Here is an 18,619-nt window from a genome sequence, read left to right on the forward strand (position 1 = left end):
AAAAGAAGCAGTGGCATAAATCACAAATGGGCTGTTCTTTGGTTGAAGATGTATATTAGTGGGAAGGCTATGAAATTTGCATTTGATCCTGGTTCAGGCTGAAGTAGCTCAGTGCCAGACCTCGGATCACAAACATACTGCTGTGATCGTCTTTTGTATTACCCTCTGCCACGCAGTGAATGCCCCCAAAACAGACTTTGGGAAGCAGAACTGTAAATACATCTGTGCTTAGAGTGTTGAAGGTGCAGATGGTTTTACAAGAGTGAAGAGGACTGACCCATTAGAATACGCTTAAAATTTCAGAAACAGAAGTAAGCTGCAACAGTTTAGAAGTAAAGCATTTTTTATCAGTGTAAATGGATTATTTGGGAAAAAATCTAAGTTACAAAGAATAATCTGGGTTCAAACTTAAACTGGGGAGATTTAGGTTAAGTGTAAGGAAGGAATTCTTCCCTGTGAGGGTGCTGAGGCCCTGGCACAGGGTGCCCAGAGAAGCTGTGGCTACCCCATCCCTGGCAGTGTTCAAGGCCAGGTTGGACACAGGGGCTTGGAGCAACCTGCTCTAGTGGAAGGTGTCCCTGCCCATGGCAGGGGGTTGGAACTGGATGAGCTTTAAGGGCCTTCCAACCCAAACCAGTCTGTGATTCTATGAATATGTGTAAGTAAATAAGCCAGTTTACTAAGTATTTTAGTGAAGTTTTTGGGACTGATTTCACAACAGAACTTTCTTGATGTTTCAACTCCCTGAGCTTCTGCTATGAAGAGATGGGTGAACACATTCAAGATGTATTTAGCAAATACATACAAATGTACTTGAAGACACAGTCGGCTGTGTGACACTCTCTCTGTGATGGTGCTCTGGCTAGAGAAGAGTTTTGCTGTCTGCAGTGGAAAAGACAAAAGATGAGAAATGTGAGTTTTCACCCTAGGGATTAAAACCCCCAACAAACAGATGAGGTAATGTTTTGCGAGAGTTTAAAAAGCAAAGGGACGTGAGGAAATAAAAAGCTTTTGTAGCATATTACATCTGACATTATTGTCTTTCTCTGTTCTCTCTCACCCACACAACAGATCATTTTGTATATTTTTCCATATGTGTTTCCTTTGTATTTTTCATTAATTGTGCAATTTTCCATAATTAATTGCATGCTTCTAGACTTGTTCCTCTATTGACAAATTGTGGTTGATTACTCTCTGCATCCTTCCTCCCTTTTACTTAGCCTATTTAATCATTATTATCTTCTCCCCTCAAAACCTATTCCCCCTATTTTTCTTTTCTGAAGCAGCAGCATTTCTCAAGTTGCCATTTCTCATTGAACTTCAGCAGCATCCTTGCATCTGCTAATTCCCTATGGCTCTGTTGTTCTCTTGCAGTAATAACAGCCTTGTTTTCTCCTTCCTGGGAACAGTGAGGTGACTGAAATTGCCAAGAAACTTTCAGGAAGAAGTTTTTAAATCAGGATATGTAGAAATGGGGTGCCACAAGTAGACATGTTTTCAAATGGGCTTTTATATGGCGTATGCAAGTGTGGGAGCAGAAGGAAGCTTTATTTGCTTTGTGTAGAATGTGCGTCTCATGAACAAGTCCACATTAGCAACTTAACAGTGAAATCTGTGCTGGTCCCAATGGATGTCTCTGTTCATTTGGTGCTAATCCACTTGCCTAGGCTAAGACTCCAGTCTAGTGAGGTTGTTGATTTGGTGACCCCTAATGCGATCGCCAGGAAAGGGAGAAAAGACCTCAGAGAGGCTTGATGAGTAGTTTTTGTGTGAAAGCACATTTATATGGAACCTGACCTCTTTTTTTCCCTTGTCTGTATATTTCTGCTTTCAGTGGATTTTTAATCTGCAGTGGCATTCTTTGCCAGGAATTATATAAACTCTTTGTTTCCTTCTTCCCTTTGTTTGCTTTCATTACTTTTCACCTGTTAAAATAATAGAGAAAAGGAGAAAGGGGTTGAGAACAGAGGAGTGTAAAAGCTTTTGAGTCAAAGCAAACACAAAATATTAACTTATTTAAAAGAGTCACATGAAAAAAGCATTCTTTGTCTCAGTGTAAAGTTAGGGCCTGATAGGAGTTTTCTTGTGATGGAGTCATCTGTCAGAGGAACCAGATTTGCTTTGAGTTTTTGTTTTGGGAAGGTGTTGTTACAAAGATTAAACCCTCAAGGCTTCTAAGTATGGAGAGAAGGAAGGGCATCAGGTACCATTTCTTTATGGTGTCATAGGCAGTGACATGTCTCAGTGACACGTCTCTTGAGATGCATTGGCTAATTTTAGACTTTTGAGTCACCACTCAGTTGCATCACTGGACTACCCTGGAACAAAAATGTAGTGCTGGCTTTGTGAAGCAAGATGTAGTAGAAGTCTGTGAGAAAGGTGCTTTCTTCTTTATAGCAAAGAATGTTTGACAAGTGTCAAATTCCCACACTAGGAACAAAATGGTTGAGGTATGTATTTCTTGGCTTTCAGCTGTAAAAGTGTTCATGAGAAGCCGCCACTTGTAAAAGGAAAAGATCATAGAATCATAGAATGGTTTAGGTTGGAAGGGACCTTAAAGCTCATCTAGTTCCAACCCCCTGCCATGGGCAGGGATGCCTCACACTAGAGCAGGTTGCTCCAAGCCCCTGTGTCCAGCCTGGCCTCGAACACTGCCAGGGATGGAGCATTTACAACTTCCTTGGGCAACCTGTTCGAGTGCCTCACCAGCTCTCACAGTAAAGATGCATGAACATAGCCATCTGTGCCACTATAAAACTACCTTTCTTTTACTTCTTAGGCTGAGAGAAGCCTGTTTTGAAGGAATTTGTTTGGAGACCAAAGCAGAAGGTGGAAATGTGGGGAGAGTGATGTTAGTTTCAAGATGTTTAACCACGCACACGTTTACGAGCGGTATACTGTCTCAAATAGCTTCTTCTCAGGATCTTACTCTCCAACAGTGGTTCTTGTATCACACTTTTCCCATGGTCGACCTATCAGAGTTTTACTATTTCAATTGTGAATGTTGTATGCAGTGCTTTTAAAAGAACCTTATTTTGTAGCAGAAGTTAGAAGTTTTCATGTAATAAAACCGACGACAGTACTGTGTACTTATATAGCCCTTTCCTGCAGAAGATTTCTGAATGTCGAGAAGAGCACAACCATTTTATCATATAATGGGCTTTATCTTCATATCTTGTCCTTGTCAGAGGATAAATGATCTAGGAATTATCATTATCAGAGGATAAATGATCATAGGAATTATTTTTATCAGAGGATAAATGATGTAGGAATTATCAAGGCGAGGTTGGACAGGGCCTTGAGCAACCCGGTCTAGTGTGAGGTGTCCCTGCTCATGGCAGGGGGGTTGGAACTAGATGATCTTAAGGTCCTTTCCAAACCATTCTATGATTCTATTTTGTGCTTGAAAGGTCAACATTCCCACAAATAGATGAGGTCATGATCCTAGTGCTGTCTCATTCATTGAGCCTGATGAAATTATGGGAAGAAGTTTTCTGACCAAAGTGGGCTGCATCATTGCCTCATCTTACTGCAGATCTTGTCCTGAAGCAAACTGCTGAATATATCCAGAGCTTCTTGACCAAGTTGCATGGTCCTTTTGGAGCTCAGTGTTCCTAGGGCCATGGGCTTCATTGGTCCAGTTACCTCCTCTAAGGTTACCTGGGCAGTGACAATCTTTAATAAACAGAGATGGTTCCTCTGAAGGCAAGAAGAGGAAAAGGCACATGATTTGTGAATACTGACACTTACAAAAGCCAACCCCCTTACTCAGACATTGCTTTTCTGGCTCTTTGTGTGAGCACATGTTGAAGTAATCTGTGTGGAGTGATTTGCCAGTCGGCTTTCAGCTACAGTGCGTTCTGTTGGGAAAGGCTCTGGGAGATGGCACATTTTTGTATTTTCTAAACACGAAAGAGGGGGATTTTATTTCTTTGCTGCTTTTCTTGAGAGTGGAGAGGTGAGGAGTGACTAACACTATGCAGACAGATCTAAGAAATAATAAACCATGTTTTTACAATCAATAGAAGTGGGTTTAAAAATGTCATCCTTCAGTTCCCTGCTTGTTTCTAGTTACTAAATCCCACGAAAAAGACATATCATTATCTTATCCTCTGCTCCACCATTTCAGATGTTCAGAGCCCTTGATAAATTAGCAGACTGGTTATTCAGAAAAATAAAATTACATTGCTGGATTGGATTTATGATTATTATGCAAATGTAACTGCCATATTCTCTGCAGAAAATACATTTAAACGCCTGGAAGTAGCAATAATCCTGTTCAGGAGCTACTCCAGTTAATACTTTCCTATATAGAATTGAGTGTTCATTAATAACTTCAGGATTGTTATTAAAATTGTTTTATTGTAACATGTAATTTACTTAAACGGACTATGTCTTTCTCAAAATGGTTTTAATTACAGAAATAAATGACAAAGCTTAGTGGAGATGCTTATACAACAGTGCAGTCATTTTCTGTGTGCCAACTGGAACTCATTTTTAACAGATGGAATTCACCAGTCTGCAAAGAGCAAACATCAGGCCTTGAAACTTTACTTAATCAGTCTGATAAAGGATGAACCTGGTGTCTTCCACGCTGTTTCTTCTTGGCTTCTACTCTAGTAATCAGTTATTCTATTACAGCTGCAGAAAGGAAAAGAAGAATTGTTAATTTTACTGGGGATGTATTTTGCTATTAGCATCAGTTTTGTATGTCAATAAGACATACCATTTTGAGTCAGAATAAAGGTATGGCTCAAAATAATCCCCTTTCTCTATAAGGACTCTGACATATTTTCTTCTTCCTTCTAGTGGTGTGGGCAGTACTGTTGCAGATTATTTTGGCCTCTTGTTCCTCTCTTCTTTTTTGTTATCATTCTGCCCAACTCTGTTCTCGTAGCTTTTGTTGACTTTATGGTATGAACTTCTTTCAAATTCTGATTCAGGATAAAGGCTGTAGGTAGCCCTAAGATGAAGCCAGGACTTTAGACAGAACCTACCAGGGAGAGAAAACCACTATTTTGCTCCTAGTTGATGAGCTGATTGATTACAGATCTTGCTCCTTCCTTGAAACTCATTAATGAACAGCAGTAAAACTGTAGCCCGGGAGTAGCTCAAAAAGTGGAGGTGCACTGATTAGTCGTTACAAAAGAAAGGAGATCTTGTCAATATGGAGAAAATGAGGGTATCCACCTGAATGACCCTGTGGACTGGGGTAGGAGCAGAGAGATGAATTCATTAGTATCAAGTGCAAAATCACATACTTGAGAAGAACAAGATGCTCAGCTACAAGTTAATTGCTCATCAGTTAGAAATGAATGAGAAGGAAAAGCGTGCCATGTACTAAATGGCAACAGGATGAGTAAACCGGCGTGTTGTGGCCATGGACAAGGCAATTGTACTGCTGGCCTGTACCAAAGGAAAGAGAACTGGCAAAGATCCTGTCCTACGGGAGAGAAAAAAAGGGTATAGCTCCACCAGCCAGCTTTACATGGCACTTGCAGCACATCAGTACTCTGCATCCACTGGAAACGTGGTGTCTTTATTCCAGTGTACTTCAAAGAAACACAATATTGAAGTAGTTATCGTAGAGCATAAGAACCGCTGTGAGATCACGTCCTTGCGCATCCGATGTGATCCTGTTCACATTTCCATCCTCTAGAAGAGTGTGGCTTGTTTTAACGCAGCAAAACAATGACTAGAAGTGAAAATAAATTAATCAGAGAGGGGCAAGGACTATTTATACCAAAGGATTGAAGTGACATGTGAGGAAATAGGGATAAACTGGCCACAGATAAACTTAGGTTGGGAATAAGAAGAAGGTATCAAGAGAGTGGTGTTCCAGTAGGAATACCAGTCAAAAACGAACTGGTGTGGTCAGTTGATATGAAGGTCTTGTGCTGGTGATGATAAGGGGCTAGCCCTGTTGAAGCAGGAGGTCTCCAGTTCTGCCTTTGTGTAGGATCACTCTGGGTGGAAGGGGCTTGGGAAGGTCTACTCAGAGAGAGTGGGCCTAATGAGATCTGGATCCAGGCAGGAATGACCTGGCATGGCATCTGGCAAAAATTGGCTAAAGAGACTTTACAAAGAAACAACTATTGGGCCAGTAAGCAGGACCCAAGAGACTTTTTCCAACCAAATTTTGCTTCCTGGTGGCACTCTGATTTTCAAAAGCTGTTTTAGCCTTTTCTTTGGGTTTCTGACACCAGAAACCTCTCAGTTGTGTGCCTGTTAGACCCAAGCTCCTCAGAGCCGACATTGTACTTGTATTTGGCACTAATTAAACATTTAGGAATAATGTCATAAACAACCTGCACCACCAGTCATGGACTGGTAAAATAAGTTGAATGTGAAAATTACATCAGCTGTAAGAGCAGTGACTTGACTTTTTATTATAAATACACAAGTTTTTGCATCTGTACCCTGTATTTTTTTAAAACCTCTGCTTTCGTCCTCCCATGTCTTACTCCTTTTATTATTTATGCATTTGCTACAGCAGTGTTTTGTTAAATATTGAAATGTTTGTGATGTAAACCTGACTGTGATTTCAGTTCTAAATAATTCTTATGGAGCTAAAGGCTTAAATTTAACATTAGGCTGGTTTTATTTTTTTTTGTTGTTTTGATTTTGTAGAAAGACCAAGCAAGGATATACTTAGTTCATTAACAGTAAATGAGGAAATAGTGCAGCTATGCTGTCAAGGAAATGAAAGAGCATAGAAAATACATTCAGGACTAATTAATGTTTTTACTCCACATCGTCCTACTTTTTATTTTGTAGTCTTCTTAAAAGCACAGAAAACATTTTTGGTAGACAAAGAATAATTATCCTGGTTGCTTTCAGTTACATAAATATACACATCTAGAATTACCGAATTGTAGAATGGTTTGGGTTGGAAGGGACCTTAAAGCTCATCCAGTTCCAACCCCCTGCCACAGGCAGGGACACCTTCCACTAGAGCAGGTTGCTCCAAGCCCCGTCCAGCCTGGCCTTGAACACTGCCAGGGATGGGGCAGCCACAGCTTCTCTGGGCACCCTGTGCCAGGGCCTCAGCACCCTCACAGGGAAGAATTTCTTCCTAATGTCTCATGTAAATCTCCCTCTGTCAGTTTAAAGCCATTCCCCCTTGTCTTGTCCCTACACGCCCTTGTAAAATGCCAAATAAAATTATATTGTTTAAAAAAAAAAAACGGGGGGTGTGTCTGAGCAGATGAACTGTCTGGTTTTGTAATCTGTGAGTAGATGAATACTATGGCAGAAAATATGTTCCTGCTTCTTTATTGTTAGAGTTTCGATGCTAAATCCACTTCTGCAGTGGCATAAAGCAGGGCACTCTAATGGAGCCTGAGAGTACCTGGCTTTGCTGCTCAAGGATACTGCTGGTCTACCATAGCTGTGCTGCAGCTTCTCTTCACAAGGCTTCCGCAGAGAAACCTAAACCTGTCGGGAGCCCTGGGGGAGGATAAGGTACTCCTTCCCTTCCCTTTTTTGTGCAGAAAACCCCTCTTGTGGCCAAGGAGCTCTCCCTGGAGCAGGAGCCGGTGCCTGCTTCATCAGGCAGTGTGCCCCTGACCTCTGGGTCTTAGCTGGGGCAAAGCAGCTGTGAATTCTACTGTAAGGAAAAGAAAAACCAGATTTGCATTTTGTTTGTTTTGATTCCACTACTTAAAACTAATCTCGGGTAGCTTTTTATTTTCTTGAAAGCTGCTTTGTACTGACTAGCGCTTGGTATTTGTCAGATTCTTTGTTTTCTCCATGTATTCCCTGCTGGCCTACTCAGAAGCTAGTTAAATTATGAGGATTATTCAGAGCTCCACTGGATAATAGAATGGTCTATTGATTAGTAGACTTCTAATTACTTGTCTCTTCGCATAAAGAGAAGTAAGATTTGATAGTAAACAAAGCAGAAAGCAAATAGGGTGTTTCCAACATGTAGGGGTATGCGTGCTTGTGTGTGGCCTTGTGCATGAGTATTGTAATTTCCAGTTTATCATCATGAGCTTATTTGACTGCTCATAGAACTGTGACCTGCACAAGCAGACTTTGACAGATAAGCAGCCAAAAAATACAACTTCTCCTTTTTTTTTTTTGTTTTCTGCAATACCCTGTGTATGCACTGGAAGAATAACATCATGATGAGCAATATGGTTTTGATTTTTCATGTCTTGTCACAGTGAAATGAAAGTTATGGCTAATTTGTGTTTTAACTAGGTATGTACAGATAGAAATGAATATAAATAGTGTGTCAGAGTTTTAGCACCAGCAGGTAGTGAAACTTTCCACTTGCATCGCATGCCTCCATGCTGGTTCAGTGTGTCAAATCATAGAATCGCAGGATGGTTTGGGTTGGAAAGGACCTTAAGATCATTTAGTTCCAACCCCCCTGCCATGGGCAGGGACACCTCACACTAGACCGGGTTGCTCAAGGCTCTGTCCAGCCTGGCCTTGAACACTGCCAGGGATTGCGCATTTACCTCTTCTCTGGGCAACCCATTCCAGTGCCTCACCACCCTTTGGTCATCCTAAAATCACCTACGGACTTCCGTAAAAATGATGCATAGTATGTATTCTGCCTTCAAACCAGTTTCTTTAGTAGCTCTTGCCTTGAATAGGTGTGTGACATTTTTAAGGATGCACATTGCTTAGGATACAAGCAATGTATCCTAGGCAATCCTAAACTAGTTTAAGGATACAAGCCTTGCTTAGGAGGAGAATGGCAATGACACCCTCTTCTGCTTCCTTATCAGTAAATGGCAAGGTGATGTCAACACTGGTCTCACTTGTGCTTGTATGTGACTGTGCTTCCCAAAGAGGTACGAAAGCAGAGGACAGACTTTGGGATGTTTCAAAAAATAAGGCTTGAAATCCTTGCAGAATTGCTGTTGATTTCATAAGGAGCAGGGTTTCCCAGCAGCCCCTTTAATGCCTCTTGCACAACACACAGAAGTGCTCCCATGAATTTCTATGGGCTCTGCATGCCTGATTTGGTCTTCTACTAATCACTTTTTTAAAATGCTATGAACTTCAAACATAAAACAACAAATACCCCCCCATCAACAACTCTGAGTAGTTCTTGCCCATGGCAAAATAGCTAAGCCAAAGCAGTAATTTACTTAAAGTGTGAAAATAATGTAATTCTCATGAAGTATCCAAACTTCTTTTTGTTGGGGATTTTTTTTCATTTCATTAGAACTGTCCAAGTATCAAGGTCTCAGCTTCCTGTGCTGTTGTGCCCTTTTAGAAAGTACAATTTTCTCACTCAGAAATGAAGCAGTTCCCATTGCTTTTAATCTTGCCTGTAGGTTGACCTGACTGCGGTGTAGTTTGCATGGCGTCTTCTAGTTTGCCTGGGTTTCCTCTATGGTAAAAGCCCTTTTCTTTTAAACCTGGCTGCTGGCAGAGAGGCAGGTGACCAGCCCTGTGCTTTCTAGATGCTCACAGTGTTATCAGCACATCAGCCTCCTCATCTCCTGTCACCCCAAGGCTGGTGTCAGACCAAGATATTCTCTGCTAAATGTGAATTCCTTCACTAGTTTTGTGCTCTTCCTCTAGGCCTGTAATTAGAGCGCTCCTGATAACCAGCTCACAACTGCAGCCATTAATTAGCTCTTCATTTGAAGGTTTCTCTCCCTGTGTTTCCATCCTTGTCAGCTTATCACAGCATGGTTTAGGTTGGAAGGGACCTTAAAACTCATCCAGTTCCAAGCCCCTGCCGTGGGCAGGGACACCTTCCACTAGACACTAGATGAGGCAGCCACAGCTTCTGTGGGCAACCTGTGCCCAGGTCTCACCACCCTCACAGGGAAGGATTTCTGTGCTGGCCAAGCAGCCAGCATTACATTGTCTGTGCTTTTGTGGGTGTCTGTGCAGTTGTTCAGTACCTGCTTCATCGTTCCGCAGAGCATAGAAGAGATGCACAGCCCAGGCTCTGCTGTTTACCTGACAGAACAGTCAAAACAGGTTTCTGATTCAAGAGGCAGCAGTAGACACCCAGTCTCTGTGGGCTTCTCCACATTAGAGGATAATGGAAGCGTTTACTAACAACCAAAGAAATTATTTATTAGGATATGAAACCTTTAATTTAGAAGGCAGGTTTCACATGCTCTTATTTTTCTTTTTTTTTTTCTCCTTGTACTCCCACTCTGCAAAATGTAGCAAAGCCCCAGGTTAATGCATTTGCACACCTATTTCTGAGCTATGTGGGTGTCTCTGAAAAGGTATGTTTTTAAAGTAGAGCAAACAATATATTCATAGCAGTCTTCTTTGAACCAACAGGTTTCAGAAATCCAAAGATCCAGGTCAGTCAAACCCAATATATTACATCCTCTGCTCTGTTAGTCTTAGATTTTCTAGATGTTCTATAAATGTTGAAATTGCACCAAGAATTCCCCAGCTGCTAAAAATGGCTCTGATGGAGCAGGGCAAAGTCACACCTGGGGAAAATATGCTGGAAGCTGAGACTTCACCTTTCTTTCTGCTCCCCTATCTATCTAGTACAACAGGTTTGTGTCTTACAGTATCACAGAATCACAGCCTGGTTTGGGTTGGAAAGGACCTTAAAACTCACCCAGTTCCAACCACACAGGGACACACTAGACCGGGTTGCTCCAAGCCCCGTCCAAGCTGGCCTTGAACACTGTCAGGGATGGAGCAGCCACAGCTTCTCTGGGCAACCTGTGCCAGCGCCTCACCACCCTCACAGTAAAGTATTTCTTCCTAATATCTAATTAAATCTCCTGTATACAGCATCTTGTATACATTTTGCTGTGGGCAGTTGCCCCTGTTATCCATACAGAAGGCTGACAAAAGAGGATAAAGTCTTTCCTGACCCTGCCAAAGCTGATGAGAGAATTGCTTGGAATCTGATAATCTGTGAAATACACAATCATATCGAAACATTTGAGTATCAAATGTTGACAGAGATATGAAGTGGTATAAATAGCTTTATTGTTTACAGAATATCCTCATCTGCAGTTGTTCCCAGTTTATTTACTTGTGCACACACAGATGTGCATTATTGAACCCAGGAGGAACGAACAGAAAGACTTCTTTTTTTCTTTATTTGCCTTGTTCTTCTTTGGAGGAGGAAAACGTGATCTCTGACATGCTGAAGAGCACAGAGTAAAAGGGGCTTTGTGTCCTCATTTCTCCCAGGGCCTGAACTGACATCCACTGGAACAAGAACAGCACCTTAAAACGCCTGGGTGTTGGTTTGAAACAACATATCAAAGAGATTTGTTCCATCATTGCCCTGTGCTCCCTTTGCCCCCCTACAAAAAGAAGCAGGAGGGGCCATGAGAACCTGCTGTGCACTTTGTGACCCATACAGAGGTGCACTTGGTGCAGAAACCAAGGCAGATGATGTCTTTACAAGTCTTTCAGACAGTGGACAGTCAGGAGCAAGTTAAGGCAGCCTTAATATTTCCTATATGAAAACAGGAGGTAAAGGCCCTTCCTCAAGCCAGCACAGGAGAGCAAGGGTGAATACTTTCTCAATGTTACAACTGGTAGTATCTTTGTGTAGCTGTAGGGGCGAATGGATCCTTGTGAATAATTCGATGTTGTCATTCTGGATTATTTTTAATTAGCAAAGCGTGGGCACTGTATCTCCACAATTTCAGAATACTGCTCTGCATTTGTCTCATCTGATCTTTGATTTTGGTTTTTTCCCCATTGAAGGGTATCATACACTTGGGTTTTTGTATGTGCTATTGTAGATAGAATCAGACTGGGAGCAAAATTTCTTCCTCTTTATTCGATAGGTGTTCAGCTTCAAACATGCTTCCACCAGTGTTTAATTTTGCCATTTCAATAATGCAAAGCATTGCAGTTATTCAATTTTAATCATCCTTTGAAGATTTCAGTGCAAGTAGCTGACTTCTTCCCCGTTCCTAAATCTGTATCTATGTATCTTCCCATTTAATTTGTCCCCTCCACCCTGGAAAAAGCAGTGAGTACTTACGACTAGACCAGGTAGGTGTGAGCAATCAGGTAGTGCTAATATTTGCAAGGGTAAGAAATGTAGTTTATGGAAGCAGTGGAGACAGAATGTGTCCTATGTAATTACCCAAATAGCTGCATGTCCTCTAGTTTTCCCTGTCTATTATTATGACTGTGTTGATTAGCCAGGTGTAGAAGGATTGGGAAAGACCAGTAAAAAAGTAGGGAATAGTAAGTAGGTAATAGGAAGCGGGCAATGAAAATACATGTGTGCCCAGCAAAAGGAGTACATTCCACCTGTTTCTTGGCAGTACATGGTTTGGGACTAAAGTCTGATGGCAGCCGTTAGTTCCAAACAGGTAGGATTGCTCTAAATTATGGCTTCTTGAGAGGGTAATTTTTTCCCTTGACAGCTTTTCTACTTCCATTTACTTAAAGAAGGAGGAGGATCTTGACCTTTTGAGCAGGGAAGGCAGTTCTCTTAAAGATTTTCATCAGTATCGAGCTTGTTTTCTGACGATCCATGGGAACAGAGGTATCTGCAAGCTGGGCTGATGGGCACAGTTTGGCTGACAGTGTGATGAGAAAGTTCAGACCTCTGGGAAGGAGATTACAGACTTCCTGCCAGAAGGGGGTAATTTTGTCACAGGTGCAGAGTACAGCGAGTGTTACAGGGATAACAGAAAGTGTTGACGCTGACATTTATTTCCCAGAGTTTAGTAGTTCAGCAGAGTGGAGTCTTGCAGAAGTCTCAAGGGGGAAAGTGAAGATGTCACGCCGAACACATCCCATATTCTCTCCTGGTTCTCCTGCAAAAAGAATAAGGCTACTTCCTTCAAACTAGCTCTCCCTGGACAGGAATGAATTTGCATCTCAGTAATTATGAAATTAAAACTCACTGTGGCCTGCAAATCCACATACACCTCAGAGTTGTTAAATACGTTTTCCAAGGGGTTTGCAGGTGACCGGGCATCAGCAGAGCCCACCTGAGCCTAAGAGAGTTGTGACTCGAGCTGAAATGTGAATTTAATCCTTGTATTTAAAACTCACAGAACTTCCACATTCATGAAGAGCATCAGAAGTAGTGGGTAATGTAGAAAAGTCTCATTCTCATCCCAAACAGCCTAATTTGAGCCTGCCCTTAGGTTGAAGTGTAAGAACTTGAGGTTTCCAACTCCGTCTGAATTGCAGGTGTAATTTTTTGGATAAAATTGTATCTGAAAAAACAAATTACAAATAAAAAGGAAAAAATAAAATTGGGGGCTTTTTTGCTCTTGGGTAGATATTTTCCTAGATAAATTACAGTAATTGTAACTGCCTGTTCTGTGCAGCAGAGAGGATTTTCATGGTGATACGTCTTTACTGTTCTTGTGTAGTTAATGAAATATGTAGCATATTTAGATTTAAATCAAATTTCAGGTTTGGCTTATTCTGTTCTCAGAGGTATATGTTGGATTTTATCTCTTTTTTTTTTTTTTGGTGGAGGCTTTTCAAGCATAGTGCTGCTTCTGCATTTTAGAAACTACATCTATTTGTGATATTTAGCACAATGACCCAGGCTATGAAATACATGCTATACTACTCATTTCCTATCTCTCAGTGCAGTGTTTTTAAGCAATAAGTTGTATATATTTGGCAAAATATATATATTCAGCAAAACTTTCATGTACAGCTTAGAAGTGTGTACTCAAGCAAGTTCAAGTTCATCGCTTTTTCTTGCATTTAGGGTTGGTTTTTGTATATTTTAACTTGATTCAACAAAGCACTCTAGAATTTACTGAAATGTAAACTCACGAGCACTTAAGTGTAAAGTCCTAGAATCATAGTATAGTTAGGGTTGGAAAGGACCTTAAGATCAGGTGCATTTTGAACTGCTTTGGTGTGCTAAGCCCGTAATGCTTCCAGTGTCTTCACATCATAGAATCATAGAATAATTTGGGTTGGAAGGGACTTTCAAAGGTCATCTAATCCACCCACCCTGCAATGGTGTTGAGAGATTGTATGGCAGGAGAGGCTATAACCCTATGATAACAGTCATGCTTGCACATAACTTCAGCCTGGGCATTCTGTGCATCTTCAAAATAGAGACTGAAGGGAGCTTAAAGCAACTGAATATTTTGGGAGATGCCGTTAAAGAGCAGCACCGTCACACACACCACACCCGCCGCCTTCCCGCAGCCGCCCCAGTGAAATGAGGAGAGAGGAAAGCGTGTCCGTCCCGCGCCCCCCCATCCATCGCCAGCCCCCTGCGCCAGCTCCCTCCCTCCTTCTCTCCATCCCTCCCTCTCCACCGCGGCGGGGCGGAGCCCGCACCGCTCCGTTCCGCATCGCGGCGGCGGTCGCCGCGTCCCCCGGCGGTGCGGTGCGGGGCCGGGGCGGGGCGGGGCGGGGGGGGACGCGGGTGCGCAGGCGGCGGATCGTCGCCGCCTCCCCGGGAGCGCGGCTGCCACCACTATTGATTTCAGAGGATGGACTGAATTTCCTGGGATTTCCATTAGGAATTGAAGGGGGGCGGGGGGGAAGGGAAACTAAAAAAACCAACCCAACCCAACCCAACCCCAAAAGCAAAGCCGTAAGCACGCAGGGTAGCCAGGCAGACATGGATATGAGATGGCACTGTGAAAACTCGCAGGTAGCTGCTTCTCTCACAGGCGATGCAGAGCGCAGGCGAGGCACTGCAGCATGCAGGGTTTAAGATGCCATTAAGCTGGCAGCGAGGAGGAGAAAGGAAAAAAAAAAATAAGAAATAAGAAAAAAAAAAAAGGCATTTGCACTGATTACTGAAATTGCTTTTTTATTGTTATTATTATTTAAATTAAAATAGATCTCCTTGGAGATTGCATGTCATTAATACTAAGATCAAATGTGTGCACGATATCTGTTTTAAATTCAGGAAAAGCTTTTAAATTTGAATTAATTTTATTTTTTTTCTTTTCTGCTCCAAGATAATACAGCTTCGGTACCCAGAGCATGGATGCTTCTGCTTTTTCTCTTCTGCTTTTTCTAAGCAATAGAGCTGGGGTTTATTTTTTTAGCATGTTGGCTCCAAACGAGTATAAAGGAAAGGAAAATTACGCAGGATCAAATAAAAGCATGAATAAAACCTGCTTCAAATAGTTGCCAGGCTGCTTTCTTTTTAATAATCTAGCAATTATTTTGGCTTAAATGATGCTTAAACCCTGACCATGCATGCTTCTCATTTTGGCTCTGACTCTGCGTGTATGTGTGTGCGTACGTTATGTGTGTATTTGTGTTGATTTGATCTTTTTTCAGTGAGCGTTTGCACAACTGGAATTCCTGTGAGTTACATGCATGTTTTGATAAGAAAAAATTGCATACCAATGAACGACTGTATCTGATTGACTAATATCTCATGATATGTAATGCAAAGTAGCTTTGTTTGTAAGGAAGTTCATTCTAATCTCTTGGGGGGTGGAGGGTAAATTGCTGCATGTTTATGACAATGAAAGTGTGTATTTTTCAAAGATCAATGGCTTATTTGCTTGTTTCTAAGACTGAAGACCAAGGGGGGGTGTCTCTTTATCTCTCTATCTATCTATCTATCATCTATCCATTTATTTATTTATAAATATCGACCCCCAAGGCATCTGATTTAAAAGAGCATTGCTTCCAAAGCTTGCCATATTACCTGAAACCAAGCAGAAAGGTGGTATGTTGTTTGTGAGGGAGCACTCAGCTCCTCTGGGGAGGTGCATGATCTTTCCTGGCTCCTTATTCATCCCCGAGAAGAGTTAAAATGCCGCATGGTGCACGCACTCTGGCGCCTGCGTGCACCATGGGAATTCTGCTGGCAAAACTAGAGCTGGCACCAGGTGGGACACGGGGTGTGTCGTGATAGTGAGCAAAGACAAGGGTGAGGGTTGCCAAAAGAGGTAAAGGGGCTTGTAAATCCTTTTATCTGTACATAAATGTCTCATTTTTCTAATTTTCCCTTCATTAGGAAGAAAGAAAAGGGGAAAAGCTTTTCTGATACATTGTTGTCTTTCAGGTGACTCAGAGGATAATACAGTAGGGGAGATAGTTGTTCAGGTTTGTCGCAGTTTACAGGTTGTAACTGTAGAGAGGAGTGATGGTTGGGGGGGGCTTTTTTCATGATTGTGAAAGAGTTGCCTGCTGAGCTGGATCTGAGCTATCCTTTTTATTGCCCCTGTGGGACTGAGGCTCATACCTTGGTGTGCTGGGTATATTGTCTATCCTGTTTGTATTCATTAGCTGGGCTTCCTTAGAGTTCTGCCATTAAGCCATTTGTTTCATTGTATGCTTTTAAACCTCTTAATATGCAGCTCTTACTGCTCTGGGCTAATCATACCTTGTTTTGCTCTTCCCATAGTGTCTTACCCCCCGCCAAAATAAACTGTTGTGGGTGGTTGTTAGTTTTCCTATGCCAAATGGTTCTGGCCTGTTGGTATTTTAGGCCACTGTTAAAGTTCAGGCTGAAAACTTTGTGAATTAAGTTTGCCATTCCCAGCTCTGTTCCTAATAGTCTCCCACATCACCTAGGCATCATATATAATTTGACACAGCTGACAGCATCTGCTTAAAGAAGCTTAGGGCTGAGCCAGAGTGGAAATTGAATTGCATCTCAACTCCCTAATATTAATGATCATTCCAGGTCAGCACAGGAGTAATTGCCAGGGCAGCCTGAGGAATTGTCCATTAAACCTGCCTGGATGGTAGCTCACCTGTGGAGAGATGCATCTGGCTAACGTCTGCAAAATGAATTCCATTTGCTTAATAGAAGGTCTGCTGGAGTTATGAATATCTCAAAAGCCAACATGTGGTCTCAAGTTTAATATCAAGTCTTTTTCCTGGTATTTTAAGATTGGTTATAGCTAAGGATAGGCAGATTTGCCTTAGATGTGTCTGGAAAAGAAATCCACACAAAAATCTGGTTGATGGTTGTATCTTGAAGGGCAAGCCTGTATCTTGAAGGGTAAGATCAAACGTATAGTTTGATCTTAAACATTGTGGCGTAAAGCAGGAGAAGAAAAGTTCATGTTGTGCATGTTCTTTAGTCCTTGAGGTATCTGCACACTTAAAATAACCTATTAATTAGTCAAAGTTTGTATACACCAGGGCAACCTGATTAGGTGGGCAGTTGGACCTTTAAATCCAAAATCAATATTCAACAGGAATTCAGAGGAGGCAAACAGCTTAAGGACAATGTTTAAAAACTCAACTGCACTTTATGTCTTGGAGTAATGCTGATTTAGCAAGAAATCCCAGTCACACTGAGAGGGGATTTTTTTTTTTTGACCTTGTGTATTTGAGATGACATAAAAAGTTAAGAGTTGTCATCATGGCTTTACTGTGAGGGGAAATGCAGAGGAGCTTCAGCCATCCTCTGTTGAAAGGTACCCACATGGAGTACCAAAGAACAGAGGTGCACAGGAAAGATGCTTCAAAGTAAAAATCACATTCTTCTGAGCTTGCTTCTGTGCCAGGTAGGTGATTGAATAAAAGTACTGTCATGAGGATAGTTTGGTGACACAGATGAGGGAACGACTTAACCTGTTTCAGTCCAAATGGGAAATACCCTCCAGGAGATCTTGGACCACTACCTATTCATCTATCCTCTCTCTCTCCACAGCTTCTGAAAATCATGGTGGTTTTTTTAATGGCCACATAAACTATAGCAGCTCCATATCGTAAAAGGGTTTCTTACTGTATTGACACCCTTCTGCCTTGGGTTACCCACTGCCACTACTTAGAGCAATTGCTGCCTCTCCTTAGAGCTCTTTATGTATTCACACCCTTGGAGGAGGTGTCACAGCTTGGTTGGGTTGAGTGTATATAAAGCAATCATCAAGATAAATAGTTGAAGAAAACATCAAATTCAGTCTTAGTGAAGGAGAAGCTCAATAGTTGGAACTTGGTGATAGAGAGTAAATGGTTTTCATAACCTTTTGGTTGCCATTTTCAATAGCTTGAAATATTTTATGGGCATTCTTAGTTGTGTATATTAAATATAATGTTTAGTCATTCTATTTTGTTTCATGTTACTCATTAGCAAAGGGTTTTTTACAGTGACTAACTAATCAGCTTTTCTGACACAAAAATCATTTTACACTTGTTTTGCACATTCAGCCAGTAGTAACTTTGGACTTCTGACTCAATTGTTGTCTCTTTGATTTTACATTTCTGACATGGATTGTAAAGCCATGTGCTAGTCTGTCCTGTTCTTCCTCAAAGTAGCAGGTCCCAGGAGAGTCTGACAAAAGCATGAGAGGTTGCTCTTGTGGGGTAGCTTGAATGGTGGCAGTATTTTGCTATGCTGTTCTGCATTGCCTCTCTCTTTTTATCTTTGTCTGCATCTGAAATGTATTTTATTTTTCCCTGTGGGATGCATAATTAGATCTACCTGTATAGTCACACACAGCTAAGGAGGGCTAATCCTTTTTCTGATCGTATCTTGCAATCCCTTTTGGGTGAAACTTCAGGTAATGCCTCCAATCTGAGTACTGTATGAGATAGATGAGATAGAGCAGGGGCCGAGGGCAAAACTTAGTCACAGCTTTTTGAAAGGGTGTTGGCCAACTGTACAACAAGCAGCTAACAAAGCCCTCACAGTTACTCGTCTGTAGTTCCTTCAAAGAAATACCTGTTGGGACTGTGCCCATGCAGCCTACATGCCATGGCTGCTTCGTTTCTGATGAAATGC

At 41.7% G+C, this 18,619-nt stretch overlaps 1 protein-coding gene across 41 annotated transcripts in view; it reads left to right on the forward strand.

Moving 5' to 3' along the window:
* NRXN1 (neurexin 1) overlaps nucleotides 1-18,619 on the forward strand; it is a 676,494-nt gene that overhangs the window by 606,946 nt on the left and 50,929 nt on the right. The window contains exon 1 of one of the 41 annotated variants that reach the window (XM_030499113.1): nucleotides 14,217-14,569. The exons of 39 other annotated variants lie outside the window; for them this stretch is intronic. In XM_030499113.1, coding sequence (XP_030354973.1) covers nucleotides 14,537-14,569 — 33 coding nt within the window. In that variant the 5' untranslated portion in view covers nucleotides 14,217-14,536. Of the gene's footprint in view, nucleotides 1-14,216; nucleotides 14,570-18,619 lie in introns of those variants that run through there. One more of the 41 variants, XM_030499115.1, reaches the window with a different exon arrangement.

Source organism: Strigops habroptila, chromosome 10 (genome assembly GCF_004027225.2).
Source record: "Strigops habroptila isolate Jane chromosome 10, bStrHab1.2.pri, whole genome shotgun sequence".
Classification (NCBI taxonomy): Eukaryota; Metazoa; Chordata; class Aves; order Psittaciformes; family Psittacidae; genus Strigops; species Strigops habroptila.